This window comes from Amblyomma americanum, chromosome 6 (genome assembly GCF_052857255.1).
Source record: "Amblyomma americanum isolate KBUSLIRL-KWMA chromosome 6, ASM5285725v1, whole genome shotgun sequence".
In the NCBI taxonomy this organism is placed as follows: domain Eukaryota; kingdom Metazoa; phylum Arthropoda; class Arachnida; order Ixodida; family Ixodidae; genus Amblyomma; species Amblyomma americanum.
Genome location: NC_135502.1, coordinates 20,457,476 through 20,472,301, shown reverse-complemented (window position 1 = coordinate 20,472,301; position 14,826 = coordinate 20,457,476). Strand labels below are relative to the sequence as shown.

Sequence of the window (14,826 nt, the reverse complement as noted above, 5' to 3'; positions counted from 1 at the left end):
CACGAGCTCGGGCTACCCGTCGTCGTACCCGCCTCCGTTCCACCGCTACCTGTGGACGGTGACGGTGGAGGCCGGCGGCGCGATGGAGCTGGTGTTCCTCGAGTACGACGTGCTCCACTGGGGCGCGTACACTGCGGTTCCCGGGTGCCGCAGCGTGGTGCGCGTGTCCGCGTGGCGCGAGTCCGACGGCCGCCTGTTCGGCATCGACCGCCAGGACACGGCGCCGCCCTACTTCATCACCGACGGCTCGCACACGCGCATCAACCTGACGCTCACCACCTGCAACCAGATCATGAAGAAGCAGCTCACCAAGAGGGGATTCATGGCCGAATTCCGGAGGGCCGGTGGGTGCGGATTACATCACTACATTCATTCATTGCTTGGTCGATCATCTAGTTGTTTATTAGTTGCCTGATTGGTTAGTTATGTGGTTCATTAGTTTCCTACTGGGTATTCTGCTGTAACCCTTTGTTAAGTAGGCACACAAAGACCGCACAGAAGGCTGCATGAAACATAATGATCTCCTTCGCTACGGTTAACATTACGGGAATGTGTTAGGGTATCTCCGGCATTCATCTAATTGCAACAACGACGGAGCTTTTGCTTAAGAGCTTCAAAAGCTCTAGCAATCAGGTAAATGATGGCGGTAATTAAATAAAACAGCCACTTAAAACTGTCAGTTGGAGATTAAAAAATTTGGCACGTGAGAACCGACACATTGTCTGGTTGGGAACGGGCATGCTTTTTTTTTTTCATACAGCTCGCACGAATTATCAGATGTCTGTGGGAAGACGTCACAAAAAAGATGTTTGTGGGAAGATGTCACAAAAAGATGGCACAAAAAAAAAGAAAGTTAATAGAAAATTGCCCTGCTGCAACATGCGATTTCTGAATATTTCAATCAATGAAGACCTCCGTTACTGTAGTCTTGAATAACAGAGCCCTCAACGCGTCGTATTTTCTTAGCAGCTCTGTTTTAAACGGCTACTTTCAGCCAGCACCATACCTTTCTTTTTTTTTTCCTTATGCTGGCGAAAAGAGAGATGGCTGTGCTTTTTTTTTTGTATGTGTGTGCGCGTGGGTAGTGACGACTTTCTCGCTGTGTCCTCAAGCGAGCTCTGTCCTCTACACGCTTTATCGGAGATATCGGCGATAACTTATCCCTGGCGCTGGCCCTTGTTTGTGTCTGCGTACCGCCGGTCGCTGCCTTCGGCCACTGCACTTGGCTCCATGGAGGATTTGTTCCTCGATATGCCGGGGGCTGTGCATTGATGACACAGCGCGCTCGTGAATAGCGCATGTTATAAACTTTCTGTCAGGCTAAGTATAGCAGCGGGGCCGAATAAATAGGCTGTAGTTTGTTTCCGGCCATCGTGTCGCTGTAGGACCACTTGCGACGTATTACGCACGGGTGTGAACATTGGCCTCTGCACAGTCGTTTCCGTTTGTTAATGAATGAAAGCGGCAAAGCGCGAGCAGTTGGAACACGCTACCTGTCAATTTACCAGCGCCTAACCAGTTACTCAAAAGTGCCCGTTACCGGGGTAGTTAGTGTTCGTTCGCGATGGGTGTGCGGCGTCAAAAATGAAAACAAACACCGACAGAAGGATGGTAATGTCCCCTTCCGTCTTTCTGTCCTTGTTTATCACTTTTCTGGCACTGCTTGTTCATCATTAAACAACGACGTCAGCTTAAAATCTGGCTTCAAGAAAGAGCAAACCCGGCGACGACGACGAACGCGAAGCGCGGCTGTTCTCCTACGAGACTGAACAGGAAGGATCGGACCTGAAACTTTGCTTGCTCAACAACAGTCGGCCCACAATGGACCCGAGGTCCCTTGCTCCATGTTAAAGTGCTGAGTGTGAATCAATTTGGCGCTCTTAGGTGTGAACCTGAGAGAGGAGCATACGCTGTTAAACCTCGAAAGTGACTTCTCCCGGCTCTCTCTTCGGTTGCAACGATAGCGTTTTTTTCCTATAATTATTTGCCTAAAACAAGCCAGGTCTGCGAAATTCTCCACAGCAGAGAGTGTAGGGTGATTGCCGCTTTTGCGCAGGTCTTTAAAGAACGCCAGTACCATGAGGCCAATCATAACGCTTTAGTTCAGTCTCCAAAAACCTAAAGGAAGCGTTAGTGACGTTTCCTCTCCCTTAAAACCTTCGCGTCCTCTACATCGCGCTAAATGTCGGAACATCGTCGTCGGCGTTCTGCCCTCGAAGCACTATTTTGGAAATTTAACACAGTGGCCAACTGCCTCCGCTGCTAGCGCCCTCGTTCAACGGCACTCGGCAGTCCTGTACTTCAAGCATTGTTACGTTGTTCTTTTCTTTTTCCTTGCTCTATTTTTGGGTCGCTTTTGTAGCGATGCGGCCAGGTTATAAATGATTCATCAAAGTGGCTGGCTCTTGCAGAGTGCGCTGGATGCGAGGCCGGCTTCGGAGTCAACGGCTCACAGACGGTCTGCGATGCTCCGTGCGGCGTCATCTCTTCGTACGGGTATGCACACGACGAGGCCACGTTTTTTTTTTTGTCTTTCCTTTTTTGTCTTGGATACGGCAGCCACTTAACGGACGGGCGAGGAGACGCACTTGGGCTTCCCGCGAGAGGACAATGGTGTCTGCCAATCAGCAGCACTTATCTCGCCGATCAGGGACAGCCTCCGCTCTGTACACTTCGGCAGACGCCGAGATTACTAAGGCAAACAGCCCCGTCCTCTTTCACCCTCGTGCACTACAGATTTCCGTTCGCTGTTTCCAACAACAACGACGACTGCATATAGACGCTTAAATAATGCTTTAACATTGCTTAGACCTCAACAGCACGAAACTTTTGCATAAAGTAACGAAGGCAAGATCATCTTCTTGTATTCGGGTTGCGCAGGCTTGTGCTTCTGCATATAACAAAAAGGACAGACGAAAAAAAAAAGTACTTTGCAAGCAGCTATCCGGTAGCGAAAAACCTCACTCTCCTGCTCTCGCCTGTGTGGAGTCTGCAACAGGTAGAACTTGTATGTAGCGATGCAGTACAGGAGTACTACGATGTAACGTAAACAACACGCCTGTGCTTGAAAACAAATTATACCCTCACGCCTGCTGCCAACCTAGTTCTCCATTCAAACAGCAGCTTGCAAAGCCAGTGTGTGGACTGCTGGCCTTCCTAGGCTTCCAGTTAAAGAACAATCGGCCCGTATTTTATATTTGAGCTCGCGTGCACTGACGGATCACAGCAGGCTGCAATATTCACCTTTCGTGCAGTGATATAAATAAATGTTAGCTCTTTCAACGTACTGCCACTTTGGCACATTGTTCAAACAAAGGAAAGGAAACAATAAACAAAAGAAATAATAAACAACGAAAACTTGCCATGATTCTTACCGCATGCACTGAAACACTGTGGCAGACCTTTTTAACAGTATTGCGGTTACTGCAACGCGTGAATTTATTAGCATGTTTGAATGCTGAGTACTTCCCGTTAAGATTGCAGTACCGTATAATTGTACTCTAAATACAGGCTGATCTCATTGGCCCTCAACAGAGGCGCACTCAGGTAGCCATATGTTAGTTACGGAGAGTTATTAACAAGTGGGCAATAGCCCTCTGGTCCTAATATTGAGTTCTATTATACGAACAGCCGGTTATAACAGTGTTACCAGCGCCACTTATAACGCGCACCGCTTAAATATGCAAGAGGCGGCATCGAGTGCACGGAGCGCACAGTCTCCTCCTTGCGTTGTCACGCCGCCCCCTTCATTGTCGCGCTAGCAGGTTAACGATAATCGACCGACGCCATTGGCTGGAAGGGTGTTCTTTAATGTGGAAAATCCGCTTCGTTCTTGAGTTGTATCCGACTATAGTGCAAACCTCAATGACGCTTTCAGCGCGCCTCGGCTTGCTGTTACCGCGCAGCTTGAGATCGCTGCCGTGCAAAGCAGCCACTTGTCGTGCGCAGGTACCCGTACCCGCCGGTCTCCTACGAGCCCGCGGGTCCCTACGACCACACGTGGATCCTGCGCGTGTCGCTCGGGCGCGTGGTCCGGCTGCAGTTCAACGACTTCGACGTTGCCCCCAGTCCGGGCTCGCGCACCTGCGCCGCCGACTGGGGTCTGGTGTCCATCTACAGCGGCGACAACACCAGCGACACGTCCAGCCTGGTGGGCGCCTACTGCAACCTCAACCGCCAAGGGGTCGTCTTCTCCGAGACCAACGTCATGAGCGTCGTCTTCCACGAGCGCTTCCGCAAGATCGGCAATTCGAGGGGATTCCACGCCACCTACCGGGAGTTCCTGCCTTCGCTGGCGCCCAAGAAAGGTTCGCACTGAGTCGCTGACGGGCGAGAAAAGTATCCCGAGTATAAGACGCTCTGGCTCTGCGGAATTTCGGAGCAAGGGTTCACAGTATGCCGGTCTTATTAAATCAACACAAACAGGTAGCCTTCAAATCCCCAAAAGAGCTACGAGTACACTTTTCTCAATTGTAATTGATAAAAATTTATTGTTGTGATAAATCATGTAGCAGGTATGCATTTTCTGATGCCTTTGCTACTCAGTGTTTGTAATTAATGTGAGCGTACTCTGCCACCAATGATAATAATAATAATAATAATTGGTTTTTGGGGAAAAGAAATGGCGCAGTATCTGTCTCATATATCGTTGGACACCTGAACCACGCCGTAAGGGGAGGGATAAAGGAGGGAGTGAAAGAAGAAAGGAAGAGAGAGGTGCTGTAGTGGAGGGCTCCGGAATAATTTCGACCCCCTGGGGATCTTTAACGTGCACTGACATCGCACAGCACACGGGCGCCTTAGCGTTTTTCCTCCATAAAAACGCAGCCGCCGCGGTCGGGTTCGAACCCGGGAACTCCGGATAAGTAGTCGAGCGCCCTAACCACTGAGCCACCGCGGCGGGGCATGCCACCAATGTCTGCTGCCGCTTTGTAAACGGCTCCAGGGCCCCGGTCAAGTTGTAGGCAGCAACTTTTAGCCCTGGAGACCGTCCAGTTTTCTGGTGAATAAAGAATTGAATTGAATTGAATATATTTCCGCCCGGTGCACGCTGCAGCGGGACGCGCGTGACGTTGCCGCCTCTCTTCCGGCGCGCAGGCGACCCCTCGCGGCTGCGCAACGTGGCGCAGGGCAAGCCTGCGCAGCAGAACACCACGTACGAGCACTACGAGGCGCAGCTGGCGGTAGACGGCAACGAGGACCCCTCGTTCTCGGCCGGCTCCTGCGTCTCCACCGAGGTGATCAAGGACCCCTGGTGGCAGGTGAACCTGCAGAAGGAGCACCTGGTGCACGCCGTCGAGATACACAACATCCTCGAGAACGGGCCGCCGGTGCGTTCTCTGCCACTGCTTCTTGGTATACAGTCGCGTTCGCCGTTACCTGCAACGCGCCGGCGACCACCGTACTGCGGCACGCGCTTTGGGCCAGACGAGTGCCTCCTGATGCTTGGAGCATGACCGGACACTGCCCGAAACCCTCTTCTTCAGACTTGCTGCAAAAGCACTACTTCTCAGCACCGTCATGCCCGCATAATGTCATGATGAGGGCTCCGGCTCGGCCATCTATGGCACGCCCTCTATGTCATGCTCAGCGACTGTATTACCAACACGATGTGGAAGGAAGGGAGATTATTATTATTATTATTATTATTATTATTATTATTATTATTATTATTATTATTATTATTATTATTATTATTATGCGATAACATTAGAGTAGCCACAGCAAAACCCTGCCGATGTCCGGTGTCACAAAATTCGCTGATTGGTCGAGAGAGCCATGTGACCTTGTGACGTCATCGCAACCTGCCCACTGCGGCAGGTGACACTGAAATTTGATCAGCCGAGAGAGGTCGCGTGAGCTTGTGACGTCATCATTACCTCTCCACCGGGTTATGAGCAACCTAGTCAATAGACAGCAACCTAGATAGGTAATCGAAATCAACAATCTAGAAAGTAATGCTTTATATGCAAATGTCGGCACCGTCGCCGCATAGCGGATACCTGCTGCTGCATCTAGCAGTCCTAATATGACGGCTGAAGAACCGGCAATCCGAAAGAAACTGACAAACTCATACAGAAGTTACAACATGAGCTGCGACAGATGCGAAATCTAATGCTATCGCATTCCAATCTTGAGGTGACTTTAGCGTCCCCATGTTTTTTTATATTTTGATGGTTTTAATGCTGCAAGAGCGTGCTGCAGTTTGAACTTAACAAATAGATTGCACACGATGCCCATCGCAGCCCAAAATAAGCCGTACGCATAGAAAGGAAAGTTGCGACCTGGTGCGGCGGAGTTAAGATTGCTCTACACTTGAGCGAAGCAAAGTAATGGAGGTAGCGAAAGCGCACGAAAAGGCCCATGGGATTTGAGCCAGACACGAACAGCGTATATCGGCGAAGTACTCGGTTTTATAAGCAGATGTAAAGGCCATGGTATAATTCTTGAGCTTATTCACATACCAGGATTTTGGACTATTTGCACTGAAAAGTTTATAGCGCCGCTCATGCTTGTTTCTACGAGAAATTTCCAGAGAAATAAAAGCTGTTACGTTCTAAAGACAAAATATTTAATCGGAACACTGCAATTGTGCTCTGTGGTTGACGTTTTGTCCTGATACGAAAAAAAGAAAGCGGTACGTGGACGAAGGTAATGCTGCAAAAAGAAAGGAGCCCGCCGTCGACAGTGAATACCTAACCCCTCGAATCAGTGCTCTCTTGCCGCTTCCTCCTACGGTTGGATTATTTCGGTTATTCGATATGTCTTAGGGAAACGAATCCGGAAAACGTTTGCTAATATGCCGTCAGTCGCGAAAATTTTCGAGGAGCGCAGAGAATGACATACCGAGAGAAAGAGAGAAATCGAGGATTCTTTATACGTGAATCGGTTTCCGTTCCTGCTGGCGGCAGTGATAAAAGCATAAAAAAATAATACCTGCCTGCAAAAAAATGCATACCGAGCTTTGCAAAAGCGCCATTCCCGGAGAAATATGGGAGAATGTCTTAGCCAGGCACACGCCGGAAACAGGCCGCCAAAATCAATATGCTTCAGCCATTCCAGGAGAGCTCTCGTATACCGTACCGGAAAGTACTGACGAAACGAGGCGCAGCTTTCGTTTATCCCCCCGTGCTAACTGTGTGCACAGGAAAAGCTCTCTCGGCTCGCGCAGGACTCGCCGACAGCGTGGCCCCCCGGCGCGTACGCCCTGCCGATGCCGGTGTCGGGCTGTCCCTCTTCCTCGGGCTTCGCGTGGCACACGGGCTGCCGCTTCCACGACATCTTCTACGACGTCATCGAGGACGACAAGATACGCCACTGGAGCGACGGCATGAAGCTCGAAGGTGAGCGAAGCACTCGCTATCCTGTGAGGGCGCTTGTGCGAAGAGCGAGCGCGTGACGCTTAGTTACGTTTAGTTACGCTTTAATGCGTTAGCAGTGGAGCACACACAGGAGCGAATTCTAACCGTCCGTCGTCCGTTTGAAGCCTCGCTGGAGCCCGGTTGTCTGACAGATATAGATCATAATAATGATAGTAGTAGTAGTAGTAATGGTGAAAGGGGTGGGGCTGGTGGCAGTAGTGGTATTAGTAATAATAGTAATAGTAGTAGTCGCAGTAGTAGTAGTAGTAGTGGTGGTGGTGGTGATGGTGGTTGTGGTGGTGGTGGTGGTGGTAGTAGCGGCGATGGTGTTAGTAGTGGTGGTAGCGGTGGTGGTGGGGGCACAAATAAAGAAAAGAAGGTGCTGTTTTTGTTGTCTGCCCATCACACGTGAGCAATAGTTTATTCGGAGCAAATAAGAAATAAACTTTGATCCGTTAATGCGCCCTCTGTCTGTCTCCTTCTGCTTCGCCGATTTTGCGCAAGCCGTAACTAGCCTAGCAGTGCGCCTTATCCATCTCAGTCCTATCCACGTGCCGCATAATTCTTAGGCGAATCCAAAAGAAGCCTGAGTCAAGCGGTGGCCGACAAAGCTTATAGGCACACCAGCATCCGTTTATAAAGTTGAATCGGAAACAACCTGCTGGTGACGCGTTCTGTATTGCAGAGCGGGTCAGCGGGTTGTAATTTCCGCGACTGCTGAACTCGAACGTGCTTTCATCAATTAGAGTCTTGCTGCGAAGAAAGACCTCCGAAGGTCTGTCAAGCATTTCCGTCGGTAGCAGCGCACGTGTTATTGCAAAGAAACAGCTTCCGGGAAACGGAGGGGAGCTACGTTTCATCACGACTTCGGAAATTCGTCACGCGGGCTTGAAGCTGACAGACGCAGAAGCAGGACGGAAGCCCGAGGCGCCCATGTAGCGTTCGTCGGTGTATCACTGGGTTAGTGTAGTGACGTCGTTTGAATAGAACGGAAAGACATAAAAGCCGCCAGTTCCCTACAGCGCTAACACTAATGTCGTCCTCTCAGCGATATCAAAACGTCTCTTCTGGCATTAAATCTCTGGAATTACAAACACTGCTCGCTGTTTTTCTCAGAACTTGAAATGGGATCGTGAAATGCGTAAACCGTGTTCGCCCTGTGCAAAACATCTCCGTCGGAAATATATAATTCTGCGTTGTGAGCATTTCTCCCGCGAAACCTGAATTAGCACCACAGAAAAGACAGCTTGGTCTTTAAAGGTGCACTAAAGAGGATCTGAACTCGTCTTTTTACCGCGGGAACTCTATCTACACGTTCCGGGCATTCTTAGAAACTTCGAATTATTGTTCTGTGTGGCCGATTGCCCTAATTAAATCGAATTAAACGTCCCGGCTCGCGCATTTTTTTAACTCAACGCGGTATACAGGTAGGACGAGTCAACCAACGCGTCAGCCAGCCCCGTGGCGGCTGGCCGCTCTGCCATCGGCGGAGTGATACCTAAATCAATGAGTCCACATGTATTTTATTTTCGCGGGCCTAATTTGCGGCTATATTGTCTGTTACTGAAACCGTTTATTTACAGAAACCTAAAAAAACAAAATTAAAGCGAAAGCGAAGCCGCCACTGGACTGTCTGAAAGGCACTCCACACGTTGATTGACTCCGCCTACCTACCGCGTTGAGTTCAAAAAAAAAAAGGCGGGAGCCGGGACGTTTAGTCCGATTTAATTAGGGCAATCGGCCACACATGAGAATAATTCGAAGTTTCTAAGAATGCCCGGAAAGTGTAGATAGAGTTCCCGTGGTAAAAAGACGAGTTCAGATTCCTCTTTAGTGCGCCTTAAGGCAGGTCGGGACGGCCGCTCAAAAGCACGTCTTTGCACGACTCTTGACAGCTTCATTCACCGTTCTTTCTGCTTTCCAGGTCCGTAGTTGTATTTTAACAGGGTTGGTGCTCAGGCCATCCTATTTGCCTTTCCCTCCCGTTGTACTATTTCACGCTATAATCTCTTCCCTGCTGCATATCCCGTATTCCCTACGCGTCCCCGCAGGAGGCCTGCAGGAAGACGGCGGCGTCAAGCAGTGCTTCTGCGTGAAGAAGGAAGACGCGCCCCCCAACAGCAATGCCACTGTCTGGCCGCCGGGAAACTACTGCATCCTGCAGGTGGGCCAGCCATCCTTACCAATGAATGAATGAATGAAATCAACATTGCGCTGCAAGGGCAATAAATACGGGCGCAGTTTAGACGCTCTATGGGGCAGGAAATGTCCACGTGATTCCTTGTTCAATACCACGAGCACCTGTGTAGCGCCAAGGCATGCATCCGCATGTAGCGGTCTCAAGACCTGAAACCGTAGTCCCGAACGCGCATGCGCAGGTGGGCGACACGTGTCCCGAGGGTTTCCAGGGTGGCGGCTACGTCACGTGGATCGACCGGCGGCCCTCAGACCCGGAGGCGCGCAACCGCGCTGAGGGCACGCTGCCGCGGGGCCGCTACACGCCGCACAACACGACGCAGTACTTCTGCTGCCGCAGCGATGGCAGCGTGGACGTCGCCGTGCGCCTGCCCACCGACCTGCCCTTTTACCTTCTGCAGTGCGTACACTCGCCATTCTTATGTCTTTTCTCTTCGTCCCTGCATTGGCCACCCTTGCACGGGAATAAGTTAGGTGCATGTTGAGAAGTACATGGAAATTGTATGGTTTCTATATGCGCTCTATGTTGTTTTATGAAGTTTTCCTTATGGTGCGCATGGCATCCTGCGCAGTCTGTATGTATTCCGACCTTTTTTTATAGGCTGTCCGCATAGTCTGCAGCAGAGATCATGCTTCGAATGAGACTTACTCAAAGCGTGAGGAATACATCTGTGATCCCATAAGAGACACACAGAAGACAGACAGATTTATGGGAATCGTCACAAGGAACAATTCACTTGGGGTTGTTCTTGTCGCTGTCGAAATGAATTTGTTCAGAAAGAGTATTATAGTACTGTAGCCTTAGTCCTATACGGTAAAGCGAAAGGCTTAATCGGGTTGCTCGAGATGTACCGTCTGCGGCAAAAGCTTACAGTCCACCGCGCCGGTCGGATGAAGGCGCGGCTGAACAGATGAACTTTTGCGAGATAGCACGTCCTTAAAGACTCCACTTGTTCAAATGTGCGTCGTCTTATGGAAAGCCTTTAACACAACTATTGGCGCAGGTTTAAAAGAAGGAACGAAGAGCGGAATAAAAAGGACGGTTGGTGACAACCGCCACTGACAACTCCAACGTCTGTTGCCGATGGCTAAGAGAGTGCGGATACGCACATGTCGGGCGCGTCGCCGTCAGCGCCACCTCGCTGCATGCAGGTACGACGCAGGGGCGTGCCAGAAGGTGCAGGGCATGTCCGTGTTCGAGCAGTCCTTCCACTTCATGGAGGACGAGCTGGGAGCCCGGATGACGGCCGAAGCGGACCTGCACGGAGGCGTGCCCAAGTTCCGCGAGGGACACCCGCGCGTCGACTCCACGCTCTTCGACCGGGGCCTCGTGCTCTACTACTGCTACTACGACGTAGGTCCGTATTTCCCCCGGAGCCTATGTAGTTCGGCGCCTGTGCTGGTGTGCCTTCTTGGACCGTCCACGTAGATCCTGATTGCGGGCTTGTCATATAGACCTCCAAATCTGGACCCGGCCTGGTACCTCTAGGTGCGAGATTACACCTATCCTGACTGAGTGGTGTCCTCAAATCTAAACAAAATGATACGTGCAGCCTTTTCGTGCCTGTACACGTCTGTGTTATGCAAGGCTGTACGTTTGTCCAAATATTGTTCAAACCTAAACAAAGCGACCATCGGGCACTAAGCGCTAGTGAATATATGTCGAACAAGTGGCAAGCTGGCCGCATGCATAGCTATTTCGCTTCAGTCTGCTGTATTTGCTGCGACTTTCAGATACGTACCTGCGCCCACCGGCACGCATTAGCAGGGCTTTCGCTGCGAGCGCTCCGCATTTCTGTGAGCGGCAACGAAGGCTGAGACACGCGATCTGGGAATTGCGCGTGCGTGTGAAATGAACATAGAACAGAGAGATATATAACTTTCATTGTAAGTCAGGAAGGTTGGTCGAGCAGATTGGGTGACAGGCCAAGCTGCTCGCTTTTTTTTACAGTGCTCACATATACAAAAAAAAAAGTTTTTCATTATTGCATTGCCTGCATCTCTGGAGTACTTAAGCGACTCAGCGACAGGTAGAATTAACGAAACTCTATACATAAGCTGCCCGACCTAGCTACATTTTCAGAGTTCCTGGTACCCTTTGCTCGTGGCACTGAACACACGATTACAGTTTACCTTAGGATGAGCTGTGGCGTGCTAAGTCGCTGAGCGTTACCTGCTGGAGCATGCCTGTAAATATCGAAGCAATCAGTGACGCCTTCTCGGACGCAGCCGAGAGCCTGCGCGGCTTCCGCGTGATGGTGGACAACACGGGCCTGGTGGCCACCTTCGACCGATACTACGACGAGAGGAACTACGGCATCCCTCACGCCATCGAGGAGGACTTCCTGCACGCGTTCACGTGCGCCGTCTACCCCATCACGAAGCCCAATTTCCGCGTGCTGCGCCTCAACTGCAGCCAGCCCGTGCTCGGACAGTACGTGACGCTACAGATATTCGGCCGACAGGACACGCTGAGATTCTGCGAGTTCAAGGTGTTCGCCGAAGGTGAGTGTCACCCCCTCTCCACCCCTTGCGGGAGTGCAATCCAAGTACCACTTCAAGAATACTTATAGGATCCATGAAAAGTGTCAGCTGAATATTTGTCCCATAAACTAAACCAAACCAAAATTTATCCATTAGCTCATATCTTTTTAAAAACCCGTGTGGCATTATCAAACAGGTCACAGCCTTCCTGTTTTTCTTGTTTGATGTTACGAAAACATGCGCAATGTCCCGAAGCGCTCACGCGAATACCAGGACCCGTCCCTCCGTGGAAACAGCATGCAGTTATATTCGTGTCCCAGTGAATGAGCGCTTTGCTCGTGTGGCTTCATCGAGATGCGAGTGTGGCAAAGTTCACTCCTTCTCTCCTGGCCCCTCCCCGGCACCGTGGGTGCGTTGTCGGGGCGTACAGAGTCGTGCGGCCAACCGCTGGGCATGGCCTCGGAGGAGATATTCGACACGCAGCTGCACGCCTCGTCGGTGGACGACTCGGGTCACTACCACTTCACCAACGCGCGGCTCAACGCCGAGCACGGCTGGTGCGCATCACCCGCCGACAACCAGAAGTACATACAGGTACAGTGTTCCCCATTACTCTTGTGGACACCTCGACTAGGCAGATTCTCGCGTGACCACAGCTGCCTCTGAGGAATTCGTTTCAGCGGCTGTTAGACGCTTTACAACAAAATGTACAACAAAACAAAAAACAAATATAACCCAAAAACTGTATATGTGACTCTTAATGAGATAAATTACGTAACTGGCGGAGCTGCCACAGTGTAATATACTGTGGGTAGTATGTTTTAGTCATAATACGTTTCAAGCGAAAATGTCTGCCTTCATCGGTTTCTCAAAGGGAATATTCCAATGGGGGTCATGGGACACCGGTGGGCCGGTGGGCCTCGGAGTGGGCACTTTAAAGGGGAGTTCGGCACGTGTATCGTGGTCGCTTCTACCCAATTGATGGTAAAATGTCTAGGAGATGTTTCTCTGTTAGCCAAGCGAATACAGAGTTCTTAACGTTAGCCTCATCTTTTAAGACGTCGAACTTGGTTACAGTGAAGACTGAACGGACCATAAAACATATCGGGTAATACAGCGCCAGTGCCGCCTTCTTTTTATTCTTCCAAACGATGACTGGGAGAAAGATTGCATAACGTAACGTGACGCAACGTGACGGTTACTGGGCGGTAACGTAATCGCGCCTCATTTGAGTCCGCCGGAGCGCCGTGTGCAGATGATCGCAGTCGCCGGCGCAAAATGCTTCCAAGAAACTACCGTCGAGCGGATTATGTCGTCTTGCGCGCCTTCGCATAATTTCCTTCCCTCAGACGCTTGGAACCGAGCTTCGCATTTGTTTCAAGCTCCTGGCACGAACTTCTTGCGCGAGAAGAAGCATGTGTGTGCGCATATGTGTGCGTTTGTGTGTGGGTGTTTCTGGGAATTGAGCTGCCACGCATAGTAGGAGATCTCGCTTCATGAAGATGGCTGTTCATTACTACTTAAGCTTCGTCCCACACTCTCGTCGTCAGAAAATAGTGGAAGAAAGGCCGCAGTGGGAGGACTACTTCAACTTATTTATTTATTCGTGAATACAGTGATCGTGTTTTTATGTTTTAGAAGGTGTGATACGCTGATCTGAGGATGCAAAATACAGATGGTAGTAATGTGAACATTTCTGACGTTCCCCAGAACGTGCAGACTAAATGGGGCAACAGTTTTGAACAAAACTGCACTCGAAATGAAACTAAACGAGCAGCGCTGTAAGAGCAAAAGAAAGGTACGAAAACGGTGTGTTCTATAGCTTCACGAAGCGCTTCGGACAAGCACGCCATTGCGCCAAGCTTGCCGCAGAACGTTAATTTTCTCCGAGCTGAGTCCTGTCCATTTGCTGCTCACGATTCTGAAATGAAAGGGGCTGCAAGGCATATTCGGCGATTTCGAGCGTAGTCGCATGTCGCAACGCTCTACGTTCCGTCCGCACTTCCGCGTTATGTCCTGTAATTTATCTGATTGTTTGCTTCCTTCCTTCTGATAAAAACAAGATGGGAAAATGTATGGCTGGTTATCTTCTCTTTTTCTCTGTGTCTCCACTCCTAAACGCGCTGCACGAAGAAGCGTCTTTTGGTCTTCTTTTCCGTGCAGATCGACCTGCAGAACCACACGCACATCACGGGCGTCATCCTGCAGGGCATGAACACGCCCGTCAAGAGCGGCTACATCATGGCCTTCCACCTGACCTTCAGCAATGACAGCATCTACTGGACGTCCGAGGAGCAGCCCGTGGGACACAGGAAGGTGGGGAGAGACTGCTGAGAACCTCTGGCCTCGTGTACAGGCATGAGTGGGGCGCACTCGTTTCGTACTGAATAACCCAAAATTCACTCGCATTTCTGCATCAAACTCGATAAAGCTTTGAAAGAATCATGCTTCTAGAGGGAAAATACGGAGGAAATAAGCTGAAGCGGCGTTCATGTAATGTTCCTAGAGTTCCATCGTCAGCTGTATATGCAAGAAGCAGGGTTTGGAAGAAAGACCGTGTTGGAGAAGGGGGGGAGGCGGGGCCTTCAGTCACATGGCTCATCGATGTGACCAGTGGATCATGTGACCCGCCGATGTGACATAACAATAGTTCACGTGACCTTGCTATGCGGTGAGATCACATTATGCAGACGACAGCCACGCGAGGGGGACCTGGCTATATCAGCTGCCGCTGTAAAGTAAAAATTTGCGCTTTTCACTGTTACATGGGGAGTAGTCGCTCAGT

At 50.5% G+C, this 14,826-nt stretch overlaps 1 protein-coding gene across 1 annotated transcript in view; it reads left to right on the top strand.

Moving 5' to 3' along the window:
* Window positions 1–14,826, top strand: part of LOC144136429 (uncharacterized) — a 123,249-nt gene that overhangs the window by 48,063 nt on the left and 60,360 nt on the right. The window contains exons 5-15 of the mRNA XM_077668732.1: window positions 1–344; window positions 2,412–2,496; window positions 3,949–4,307; window positions 5,098–5,330; window positions 7,172–7,343; window positions 9,413–9,525; window positions 9,740–9,957; window positions 10,710–10,915; window positions 11,787–12,062; window positions 12,472–12,635; window positions 14,205–14,357. The exon at window positions 1–344 is cut by the window's left edge and continues 37 nt beyond it. Coding sequence (XP_077524858.1) covers window positions 1–344; window positions 2,412–2,496; window positions 3,949–4,307; window positions 5,098–5,330; window positions 7,172–7,343; window positions 9,413–9,525; window positions 9,740–9,957; window positions 10,710–10,915; window positions 11,787–12,062; window positions 12,472–12,635; window positions 14,205–14,357 — 2,323 coding nt within the window. The remainder of the gene's footprint in view (window positions 345–2,411; window positions 2,497–3,948; window positions 4,308–5,097; window positions 5,331–7,171; window positions 7,344–9,412; window positions 9,526–9,739; window positions 9,958–10,709; window positions 10,916–11,786; window positions 12,063–12,471; window positions 12,636–14,204; window positions 14,358–14,826) is intronic.